Source organism: Pelobates fuscus, chromosome 5 (assembly GCF_036172605.1).
Source record: "Pelobates fuscus isolate aPelFus1 chromosome 5, aPelFus1.pri, whole genome shotgun sequence".
NCBI classification, from domain to species: domain Eukaryota; kingdom Metazoa; phylum Chordata; class Amphibia; order Anura; family Pelobatidae; genus Pelobates; species Pelobates fuscus.
The window spans coordinates 101,015,406-101,027,504 of NC_086321.1; the positions used below are offsets into that span (position 1 = coordinate 101,015,406).

The following is a 12,099-nucleotide window of genomic DNA, read 5'->3' on the forward strand; positions in this document are numbered from 1 at the left end:
TGGTAGTTATAACACCAACATATTTCACAGCATTGTACAGTACAGCCAAACCAATTAAAAATTAAACAGAGGACCCTGCCCATGGGCAGTGGTCTAGCATTTTAGTCCTTTTATACAAAGTACTAAACTTGATAGCCCACAAGCTTACAATCTAAAAGTTATTAAGGATACTTAAAACTAGAGGGATCAAAATAAAATGAAAACATGATGGGCAAAGATCTGGGGGAAAGGGTGTAGTACATGACATACGGGCACCTGAATTGTAAATCTGGCTCTGCTAACAGCTTGCTGGAAGTTGCTTCTGAACAGGAGGCTAATGCTTGAAGTGAGGCCTCTATATAGAATAAAATAATCTTATAACACATACCTCCAGACTAGTTTATTATTGATATTTTAAGTTATATTCATTTAAATAAATGTAATTTTGTGTGTGAAATACAAAAGATGGATTGTAACAATTTGGATTTGTTCCTGTATTTAGATATACTATAAAGTATAATAATCGGGCAGTTAATTTTAGAAGATTTGATCTCCTAGCTACAGTTCAATGAGAGATTATAATGATGCAGTATGCAGCAAAACGGGCAATTAATACAGGAATAAATGTGAGACTGCGTAAACAATGATCTCTGTTAATGGAAATATCAATGCTAAAAATGAACTGCAATTTTAGTATGAATTACTGGAGCAGTGCCTATAATGAATATGCCAATATGGTCTAATAAATCTCAGAGCACCAAGAAAATGGTTTCTGCATTTAATGTACATGTTATATGGCAGTGGCATTTTAATACACCGCACACGCATTTAACATGTGGCCTGATTGAGTACAAAAAAACTCCCCAAAGAACTAATGATTTCAAGAAGTGGTTTAAGAGGATGGAAGACTATGTACCAAACACCAGGCTGCTGGACCTAAAGGTGTCACAGTCTAATTAAAAAAACATAGTAACACAAAGGGCGTAAACAAGAGATTCACAGGAAAGTATTGTCAGGAAAGCCTCCAAGGCTTTAAATTAGAACAAAGCTAGGCTTTTCTGGATGTGTTCAGCATTTTTAATACAGATGGGCCCATAATCACAATTTTCCTGTACCGTCACCATATTAAAAAGGAAAACAAATTGTAGGTTATTTACAGCAAAATAACATGATCTTACATGTCAAATGATACCAGCCGAGATTAAAACAAGCATTGCTTGTGACACATGTTGTCTGGCTGTCTTTAAAATAACGGGGTGCAACATCAACTAACGCATGATACAATAGCATTCCTAATGCATTTCACTGGAAACATTATAACCAAAACATAGCATAACTGTAGTAGAAATCACTAGTTAGACTCGCTGATGAAATATACATTTTAGACTAAAATCTAGATTTAGGATGAAAAGACTACATACAATATTATGGTATTTATTGCTGTTCTCCAATCACTGTAAGTGAGTTATACTTTTGTCTCCCACTGGAATTCTGTCCCAAAGTAGAAGCAACTGCTCTCCAACCTGCGGCTCTAGCTCCTGGAAAAAATAGATCGCAATAAGTGAACAATTAAAGAAAATATTAAACACTGAAAATGCATCCACATAAATAAGTCACTCTCTCCCTCAAAAGAACATAAAATTACAGGCAATAAAAAAAAAAAAATATATATATATATATATATATATATATATACACACTAGCAAAAACTATTTTAAAGGTACACTATAGGGTCAGGAATAAAAAGGTGTATTCCTAAACCTATACTGTGAAAGTCACCATTTAGGTAGCTGGCCCTCATCGCCCCACCCGCCTTAAATAGGATAAAAAAATCATTTTTATTCCAGCATTGTGCGAGTCTGCCGGAGCTGGCCCTGCCACCGATGCGCCTCATTGGCTGAAATCATCAAAATTGATAATCCCATGCTTTCCAGCAAACAAGAGAACTTCAAGTTTTGGAAACTGTTTTTAGATATAACCCAAATAAAAAATGCATAGTTAGACGCATGTATGTTTTCATTTAGGGTATATCTACTAAACAGTAACTTATTTATTTTGTATAGGGTCACTGGAGTGTCCCTTTTAAAATAGAAAACCATTTGGTCCAATTTAGATGTTTGTAGTTTATTGGTATCACTATTGCTTCTGTTGCTTTTGAGATTTGCTTCCAGCTGGCAAACTATAACTGATTAAAATGCACAGATTCCAGCATTTTGGTAAATCAACAGATGAATAATTTTGATTGTTGTTTGGTTATTGGCAGGAATGTTAATGGGAAGAATTCTGTAGTTGGATGTCTCTAGCCTGTGCATTAAAGTCCCATTATTTTAATTTTGTTAGAGTATCAGCAATAATTAAAACTCTTTGGGTTTGCAAACATAATGCTTGTTCACGATGCATTTCAGGATAGTGACTCTTTGCATTTATTGATGCAGCTGGCACTGTGGGATTTGTAGGTTTTGGAACAAGAAATTGACTTGCTCATTGGCTGGAACAAGGGTTGATAAGAAATCTTTGGTTGAATTGTTTCAGATTGTGGCTTTTATTTATTCTGGGATAAACGTCTTCAGAATAATTATTAGGTTTACTGTGTGTGTGTCCCTGTAGCTGAGAAGTTAAGATCTATTTCATTAAATCAGTGATATAAGTTGTCAGTTTCATTCATTAAAAGTGCTTAGTTGTTGAACTTTTGCTAAGAAACTTTGTTTTCTTTTGTTTGTATCATAATGTCTGTTTGAAGACTGTAAAGCTCCCTGGAGTTGAAAAAAAATAGCTGAGGTTATTTCTCGTTTCTGGCACATTCAGGAGTTTGGTACCAGACACAGAGGGAGCAAGTGTGCAGTTCTCACAATGCTTAAAACATTTAATATGGGAGTAACCAGTCTAATTGGTATGAATGCACTTGCACAGGGCATATGGAGTGCCTAGGTCTCTGAGGCAGTTTTTCATATGTAGTCAAAAAGCAAAGTATTAACCAGTGTGTGTCTGAAACAGAAAGCTCTATCAGGGAGTTTAGCAAAGGTTGCTTAATTATGCATATTAAAAAAACAAAAAGGATGGGGTGCATGCATTTGTCATTAAACAATTGTTAAACGCTTATTTGTCATCATCGAATTGTTAAAAGCTTGTTTTAAGCGTGTTAAGGTCACTAGTGTGAGATGCTCACTTATTCTGTGATATGTGATTAATTTGATGCTCTCAATGTTATCTATATTTAGCAATTTGAAGTGTTGTTTTTGGCTGCATTTTCTTTGGCTTTCTTTGCCGAGTTCAAGATTAGCAAGGTAGTTTCGTTCAGTGGGTTAGGCTGTCAGAGTTGCTATGTAATGATGTATTGTCAGGAGTTCCAATGTTGATATTTGGTTGAGATTTTCCAAAACTGACCACTTAGGAAAAGATAGATGGATTCATTTGTCTAGCATTAGTGAAGGAGAAGTGGTCGTTTTTGACTTTACAGGCTATTTGTTCCTCCCCAGTTTTTACCCTTTTTGTCATGTACTCTTCTCTTTGTTGTTTTTCCCCCTATAAAAAATCTCAAAATATTTCAATAAATAATATTTGAACAGAAGATTCACTTATTATCTTAAGACTAGAGTACCAATTGAAGCAGCCTAAATATTTGGTTTTGGAGCTGATGCAATTAAGAGAATTGGTGTTGGAATTCAGATTATTTTAAACTGTATGTGAATAATAATATGATGTGATGGTTCTCCATTATTCCTTTTTTACTGTAACAAAACATTTGGGTTATAGGTCATGCAAAGGTCTAAAGTCAGAATATATGGACTGAGCCTGTGTTTCGAACAAGAAGAAGTGGCAAAATACTGATATTAAGTAGCTTCAGAATGTCACAAATAATCAACATTATTTGGGTCGCTCATTAAGATGGCCTGTTCCAGCTGTTTTTATTTGTGTGTAGGGGGAAATGATGGTGGAATAGTTAAGTCTATTAATCTATTCTGATACTTAAAATTATATTTTTACGTCCCTTAGGTACAGCTCTAGTGCTGGTTAGAATAGTGTGACTTAGGAGCATTTGAGTGAGCCCGAAGCTGAATTTGCCATGTAATAACATTTGACATTGGCTAGTGGTTTCTCCTACATGTATAGCTTTGTTTAGCAAATATATTGGTTTGTTAATAGGTATCAAGTTAATTTATTAAATGTATATTGATATTTTCAAATTGGATCTATAAAAGATTTTGAGAGGGCTTTGGATGTAGGGGGTATCCACTGGGGAAGATTTAATCTTCCCCAGTTGCAGAGGTTGGGGCAAAAAGTAATGCTCAGTGTTAAGTTAGGAGTATGGACCTGGTGGTAAGTGGTATGTAAGGCCATCATGTCATCTAGAACTGACTGGCAATTTAGTGATGTTTAATAAAGTTTACAAAGTTAGTTTAAGACTGTATGTTATTTGGTTAATCGTTTTGGTTAATGATTGCTATGCCTCCTTGAGCTTTAAATAAATCACAATGGCCTAGCGGCCCTAGCCCAATAAAAGTCAACAGTTTGTTTCCGTTTTCATTGTGTGATCTCTGTAAAGTAATCAATTTGGCCTTTTCCTTTACTCTGCAATTCAGTAGACTCAAAATTAGAGTAGACTGTGTTAATGGAGATGTTAGTTGTGATCCATCTTATATTTAAAAATCCTTACTTACTGTCAAATTCAAATGTACAATAACCAATTGTTTTATTTTGTGTTTTATTTTGTTTGAGGTGCTATGCATTTTGAAGCATTTTAATAAGACCCACATAAATCCATCCCTTAAAGCATTGTTGGTGGAGGAAGTGGTACCTGGCCATCTCGGCTTATTTGCACTTTCTTATGGTTATTCCATGGATTAAGCAGGTGATGAGCATGCTGAAATGAAAGGTTGTCCTTCCTTATCCACTCCACTTTAAACACTCCCCCAAGACTTGTTGAACCCCACTCCTGGCTTTTTTCACGGCCAATTTCAGAAGACATCCGGGCAAAACCCTGAAAAGAATCAACTGTTATAATCAGAATTATCACAATAAGGAACACCAAATGTGACCTAATTCTAGTCTTGCCAATTCCCTATTGCCACAGAAAGAAGAAGAATGAACGCAGGCGGACTTCGGATATGTAACAATCCCCAGTCTGTCTGCATTACCTGGAAATAATATATAGTAATGTAGAGTGGAAAAATAAACTGGCTAACAAATACCAGGGTAGAGACAAACTAGTAAGAAATATAAAGTTGGTATATACTCAATACTGATATTCCTTATGCCCTCTGCCAAGGATGCATGTAGGATAAACACAAAATCTCTCCCTGGTGAACTAACTAGACAGGCATAGGAATATACAGAAAAGAAAACTGAAAAAAATTGTGCTAAGTGCAATTCATAGTGCTAGGGTGCCATTCAGTGCCCAGTGTAAATATTGGCAAACGCCCAATGCCAATGCCAATTCCCTAACCTAGAAGCAAACATTTGAACAACTTTCACTTCCGAGGGGAACTGCAAAATACAGATCACTCACTGTAAGTAAACTTCAACAGACTTTTTTTTTTTTTTTTAATTGAACAGGTATTATATTATTGGACTGTTTATATATTATTTTGAACTCTCCTACTTTTTCTTCGACAAAATATGCATAAAATAAGATGATCTAGTCACATCTTTATATATTTCAAGTGAAAAACCTGCCATGAATGAGACAATATTTACCCTCACGTACATATAATTCTTCCAGAGATTAGAGGAAAATAATTATATGTCTTTGAGAAGTCTTACAGCAAGCCTTTTTCAATAGAAATAAATAGCTTCATGTGATACACGCACTTGCAACGGAGAGTACTGAAATGTGCAGTCACAAATCACAAATCTTAATATCAGCTGAAGAAAATATGCTGGCAGAGTTCTTCTACAAATTAGTAGCTTTTGTTGCATAATAATATATAAAAGCTAACACAGAGAGAAATAACAAGATATAAAAATATGATGACATATATGAAGAAAAATGCACTGTGCATGGCTTGGATGAGAAAATGCGATGAGAACATTTTCTCTTCTTCTTTAAGGTTTCACAGTCTTGGTTTTTGGATGGCATGTAACGGAAACTCACCTGAAAGTGGCCTGAACCTTGAACCGAAAATACCAAGTAAACTGCACTGCTCTCCCAAAAGGCTCTGTTCAATTTGCGCTCATTACTTGGCGTTGTAGACCAAATTCCCTTTTGCTGAGATATCTCAAGGTTTCTCAAGTTGCTGTTCTTCATTATAAAGTATCGCACAGATAGATTTGGTCGTGGTGATGAAGATTTAGAGCTCTAAAAGGGTAAAAACATAGTAAAAATGATAGTCGTCTTATAAGAGAAATTAAGCATTAGCTCACAAATAAGAAGTTTTAATAACTTTTCAGGAGAGAAATGTCCATAAAAAGACGTGCCTATTACTCACTGGCTGAAAGCAATTAATATTGCACTATATTCTTGCACCTTTTATTAATGGTTGGCCAAGAAACAAGCACCACTGAAAGCTGTTGTGCAGACGCAAATGAGAACAATGAATCGCTCCCTCACACTGATGGCAATCATGGTGAAGCAGTGACAAGCCTGTAAAGATGTGAGATGGTTACGTCTTTATGGAGTGCCTGTCTGCAGTGTGTACTTGATTAGAGTAACTCAATTATGATGAGGAGAGATAGTGAAAACTGCATGGCAAGTACAGTAAAGCAATTGTGAAGAAAGCCCAGCTGTACATTCAGTGTAAGGAGAACAGATCCAGAATGTCTTGAATCAGAGTTCAACTGTGGAATCAACAGGAGAACTGTTATTAGTTGTTTATGTCAGAAGAATCCACCAGTAGAGCAAAGCTGTAGTGTATCAAGAGAAGAAAACCTGTGATGTGTATTGTAATAGTTAGGGTGAGCTCTCTGGGTATCTAGTAAAATGTGATACATTTCACAAGCAACACAAATCTAAACGGTTATAAGTTTGTAAATGCTAGACTTAATGGAACTTCCATATTAGAAATCCATAGTTTAGCTTATTGAAGTGGTCCATAGTTTTAGCCTTCCAGCTAAAAAAAGGCCTCTCCTTTGCAATATCCACAGCTAACTACCAAAAATCGATGCACTGCAAGCATGGTATTCACATTATAGGCCCAAATCATTGTGCTCTCTGAATCGTGGCTAACCGCAAAAATATCTGACTCTGCCACTGCAATACATGGTTATTCATGCCATAGAAATGACAGACCAAAAAGAGGAGGTGGCATTGCAATTTATGGTGACAATTCCATAAAGTTCACCCCTGCTGTGTAAGGTGAGAGTAAAAGGGGCACATATGAATTGGATCACAGCTGACCTCATTCAAATGTACCAGTTTCGGGATTCATTGTGGTCAAAGTTCAAGCGTACTGACTCTATGAACGATCACTGTGCATATAGAAAATGGTGAAATATATGCACAAAAAAAAAAAACACAAAATTGGCTAAAGCCCAAAATGTCTGTGAAAATCTGAAAAATAACATATCAAACCCTAGAAATGTTTGGAAAGTCATAAATAAATTACAAACTCCCCCAATCCACTCCAAACCCTCCACTGTCAAATTGGACAACCAAACCCTGCAACTTCCCTTAGATGTAGCAAATGCCTTTAACAATTATTTTGTCGGATACTCCACCACCCTGATTGCCAAGCTAATAATGTCACACATCCTGAAACTACAAATGTGGATCAGGCCCCACTAAATTTGCAAAGACCCAATATACAGAAGTTCAATTTTAGACCTGTACCTATTAGTGTCATTAAGAAACACCTTAATAATTTAAAAATGAAAAACCAGTCTGGACCTGATCAAATCCCAGCAATGCTGTTGAAGCTCAATGCGCTGGCAATTGCTAAACCTGTCACAACCCTAATTAATGAATCATTGGTGTCTGGATACATACCCAAACTTTGGAAGACTGCGAGAGTAGTGCCTTTCCATAAAAGAGGTGACACTACTTTGGTTTCTAACTATCGCCCAATATCATTGTTCCCAGTATTGTCAAAAATCTTAGAAAAATGCGTCCATACGCAACTATGTGAGTATTACCAACAATCTAACTATCTGACCCCTGATCAATCATGTTTTCTCTCGAATCACTCCACTACAACCGCCCTCTTAAAAGTTTGCAATAACATCAACAAGGCATGGAACAAGGAGCTGGGGCTATTTTCCTTGATTTTGCAAAGGCCTTTGACACAGCAGACCACGACATTCTACTCCACAAACTCAAAAAGCTCAGGTATTGGTGATCGTCCGCTAACCTGGTTTCGATCATATGCATCAGATCGTTTACAATATGTGTCCATTTCTGACAGTGACTCCCTCCCTCTCCTAGTCATGTGTGGTGTTCCCCAAGGTTTCGTTCTCGGCCTCCTACTATTAACATTATTTATAAATGATCTGCCTAATGTCTGCAAATCCTCAAATGTACACATGTACGCAGACAACACAGTAATCTATGCAAGCAAATCCAATCTACCGCAGCTTGAGGCTGTGCACCAAGACCAGTTCACAGAGGTAGAAGATAGGATCGCAAAAAACAAACTCTTCCTAAACACTGACAAAACTGTCACAATGATCTTTGGAACCGTACCTAAATTACACAATTTACACAATTCCTATCTATCTATCCATCAAAACAAAAACAAATAGCACACTTACCGCAGTCTACTCTTTTAAATACTTGAGTATGTTGTTAGACCCCAATCTATATTTTGGCCTCCATATAGAAAAACTTGCATCAAGACTTTATCCAAAACTAGGTGTCCTGTACAGAAAAAAATCCTGCCTAAGCCCTACAGTAAAGGAAAAGATTGTACAGCAAATGCTGATGCCAATCATTAATTATGAGGATGCACCCACACCGCAAACCCACCTTAATAAACTTAAATACATTGTAAAACTCGTTCTGCCGCTTTGTGCTACAATGTAATTACATGACCCACCATTGTGAAATGCTAAAAGGGCTGTCGCTGGAATCCAGATGCACCCTTCATCTTTCTAGCCTTGTGTTTAAGAGCTTTTCTGGGAAGATCCCACCCTACCCGAGCAGAATGCTCTCCCAGACAGCCACTAGAGGGCTTCTTGGACTGAAACAGACCACACTCTGAAGGAGGACATCCAGCATCAGATTTTTTCCTGTAGGGAAGCATTGATTCAGTGCTTTCCTATGGGGAGGTCAAATGCCCGTGGCATTTGCCGTGCATTATAGCCCACTCATCACGGGATGTCGGAGGGGGCAGAGCATCAACCCAGCACCGAGGGACATCGGTGCTGGGATCAGGTAAGTAAATGAAGGGTTTTTAACCCTTTATTTACCAAGGAGAGGGGAGGGGGTTGTTCAACATGTCATGCCAATTCATAATTTTTAGCAGTTTGAATGATTCCCTGAATATGCTAATAAAAGAGACACCCACACATTCTAAGAAGCAAATTGAAATGCCTTGTATTTAAGATACCTTTGCAGAGGCTGTGGGAGAAGGTCTTTCACTGGGACTTGGATAGACATTATTTCCTGATATTCGAGAGGACTGATCTCTTTGATCTCTTGGAAGCTTTGAATGTAAGATCCCAATTTCTTTGTATTTTGTCTGTTGATGAATAGCCGGGGATGGAGAGTTCAACACTAAACTGAAGTGACAACACAAAACATCACAATTTATAGGTTAAATATAGTGTTCATAAATGGATAGAAAGAAAGAAGATTAGAATGGGTGCAAAATTCAGACAAAAAAAAAAAAAATATATATATATATATATATATATATATATATATAACAGTGAGACTGTAGACTCAATTTAAATATTTGGGTATTATTACAGATATTCTTCTAGATGAACATCATAAAGGAACCATGAAAGAATTGCATTTTAAACTATAGGAATTTGTAAAAATATTGCAGCTATATGATAAGGCAGTTAAGCCCACCAGAGCTGTCAATAAGGCAGTCTGAATGCTATAGCTCCATGCTGCCTCTGTCACATTTTTCCAATTTGCCACTTATGCCACAAGATCAGTGTTCTTATTTCAAACTACTTGAATCACTGGTATACAGCTATGGAATGTACTAAAAATAAACAAAAACCTACATTGCACAATTGCAAATCCAACACCAAAACAAAATCTCAGCATACTGAAATGCAAACACAATACAATACCTATCCATATTAAGCAGATCTTCTGAGAACTCTGTTTTTGGAGAAATCTTTCGGCTATTTGTTCTCCATGACGAAGCGAATGGAAGCTCTTCGTGAGGCACTGGCCTAGGTCTTTGTCCAATTCCTGACGGCTGCTGTAAACCTGCAGATTGTTCTTCAGTAGTAATCACCGCTATGACGGCCCTTAGAGTGGCCTCATCAACCTGAGACCAAGGTTTGAAAGGAGAACGCATCCTTCTCAAAAATAAGCTGTGCCACTTCTGTCGAAGTTCAAATAAAAGACCAGCATCCTAAAAGTAAATAAAAGTAATATTTTACAGTAAAGACAATCAGAGTAAGAGCAAAACCAGAGTAATGTATAGTAACTGTAGATTATGCCAGAATAAAAAAAATAATATATATATATATATATAAAATTTAAACAAAAAATTTAGTGTCTACAAAGTAAACTAAGACTATCAGCAATATATATATATATATATATATATATATATATATATATATATAAAATGAAGATGAACAAAAACAAAAACAAACGTTAATCACTGATAAGACAAATTCGCAACAAAAGGGCTACTCTCAAAAAATGAAGTTCAAAGCCCTGCAAATGAATAGTCATGTACAGCACAATACCCCATAAAACATAGGAATGGCATCTCATGAACTGCAGGAAATGAATCAGAGGGTATTATAGTGGTTCTCTGAACTACAAGGTTTCATATGCCTGTTAAAATAACATAGCTTTCACGGTTTAAACCACCTGAGTGTTAAGAAGTGTACAATAATGCGATGAACACCGCTCTGGGATACTGTAATGGTTAAGGTGTCAGAAGGGCCCTGGTACTCCTACCTTGTGACTAGTTTATGGGACTTCCTATCTGGGGACTCCCGGTTGTGCTGTAGTGGTTATGGTGTTTGAAGTATAACTTTAAGCAGTAACTGCTGCTGTTTAGAGGGAGTCGTGGGATTATGCAGAGGATAAAAGTTATGCTTCAAATTACCATCAGAAAACATACAGTGAAAGATTTTAACAATTGAGGATTGGTGGAACACGAGATTTTTTTTACACTAATCAACAGGATTTCTGAGAAATACATTTGAGGGTAACAGGCTTACTGGGAAGCACCCATTACAATGTAGTTTTGTGAATTTGACAGAAAATATATATACAGTCACCAGGAATGAATGGTTGCAGCATATTTACCACAGATTCAAGCTTAAAGTGAAGCCACTCATCCAATTTTAGTGTTGCCACCATAGCTGTGCTTTTCTCATCCTCCTCACTGTCACTGGAGACACCGTCCACTGCTATAATGAAAATAATGGTATTTTACTATAGACAGAAATAAAAATTCTTTAGAATCATAGAAAAACTGAATCAAGTGTTTATAATCCACCATAAATATGTGCTACTTCATACAATATACAGTTCAGTTCCACAAAAATATATGGTGTATTTTAGTAAGTGATTATCAGATCCACCTTTTCGCATACTATTTGTCCACACTTATAAATGCTTTCAGAATGGATGTGTTCCAGGAAATAAATGGACTGATAAATAAAGGTAGAATTCCTGAGGAACTAAACGGATTCCACATGAATGCTTCATACTATAAGCTAAAACTCTTATATATGTGGATCTGGCAACCCTGTAATAAATAACAATATAAAATGCAAAGACATCTGGCAAAATTGTAAAATAGAAAGAAAATGCACTGAAATTTACACTGCTGCTATGAATATTAGAGGACTAAGCACCACATAACTCACACCACAATACTTCAATATATCAATGGCAGCAATCAATAAACCTCCTTGGGAGTTAAAATTCATTTTTTATTGTGTCATTATGATGTAAAATGATATGAGGTTCTACACATATATCATATCCCATATTGATAACATCTAATAATTAATATAAAACTGAGTGGACTAGAGTGA

General features: G+C 36.4%; 1 protein-coding gene across 1 annotated transcript in view; it reads right to left on the bottom strand.

Moving 5' to 3' along the window:
• Positions 1-250: 250 nt before the first annotated feature.
• Positions 251-12,099, bottom strand: part of LOC134610841 (3'-5' RNA helicase YTHDC2-like) — a 76,353-nt gene continuing 64,504 nt past the window's right edge. Inside the window, exons 25-30 of the mRNA XM_063454106.1 lie at positions 11,363-11,466; positions 10,159-10,448; positions 9,459-9,630; positions 6,071-6,274; positions 4,775-4,957; positions 251-1,517 (exon numbers count right to left, since the gene is read on the bottom strand). Coding sequence (XP_063310176.1) covers positions 1,431-1,517; positions 4,775-4,957; positions 6,071-6,274; positions 9,459-9,630; positions 10,159-10,448; positions 11,363-11,466 — 1,040 coding nt within the window. The 3' untranslated portion in view covers positions 251-1,430. The remainder of the gene's footprint in view (positions 1,518-4,774; positions 4,958-6,070; positions 6,275-9,458; positions 9,631-10,158; positions 10,449-11,362; positions 11,467-12,099) is intronic.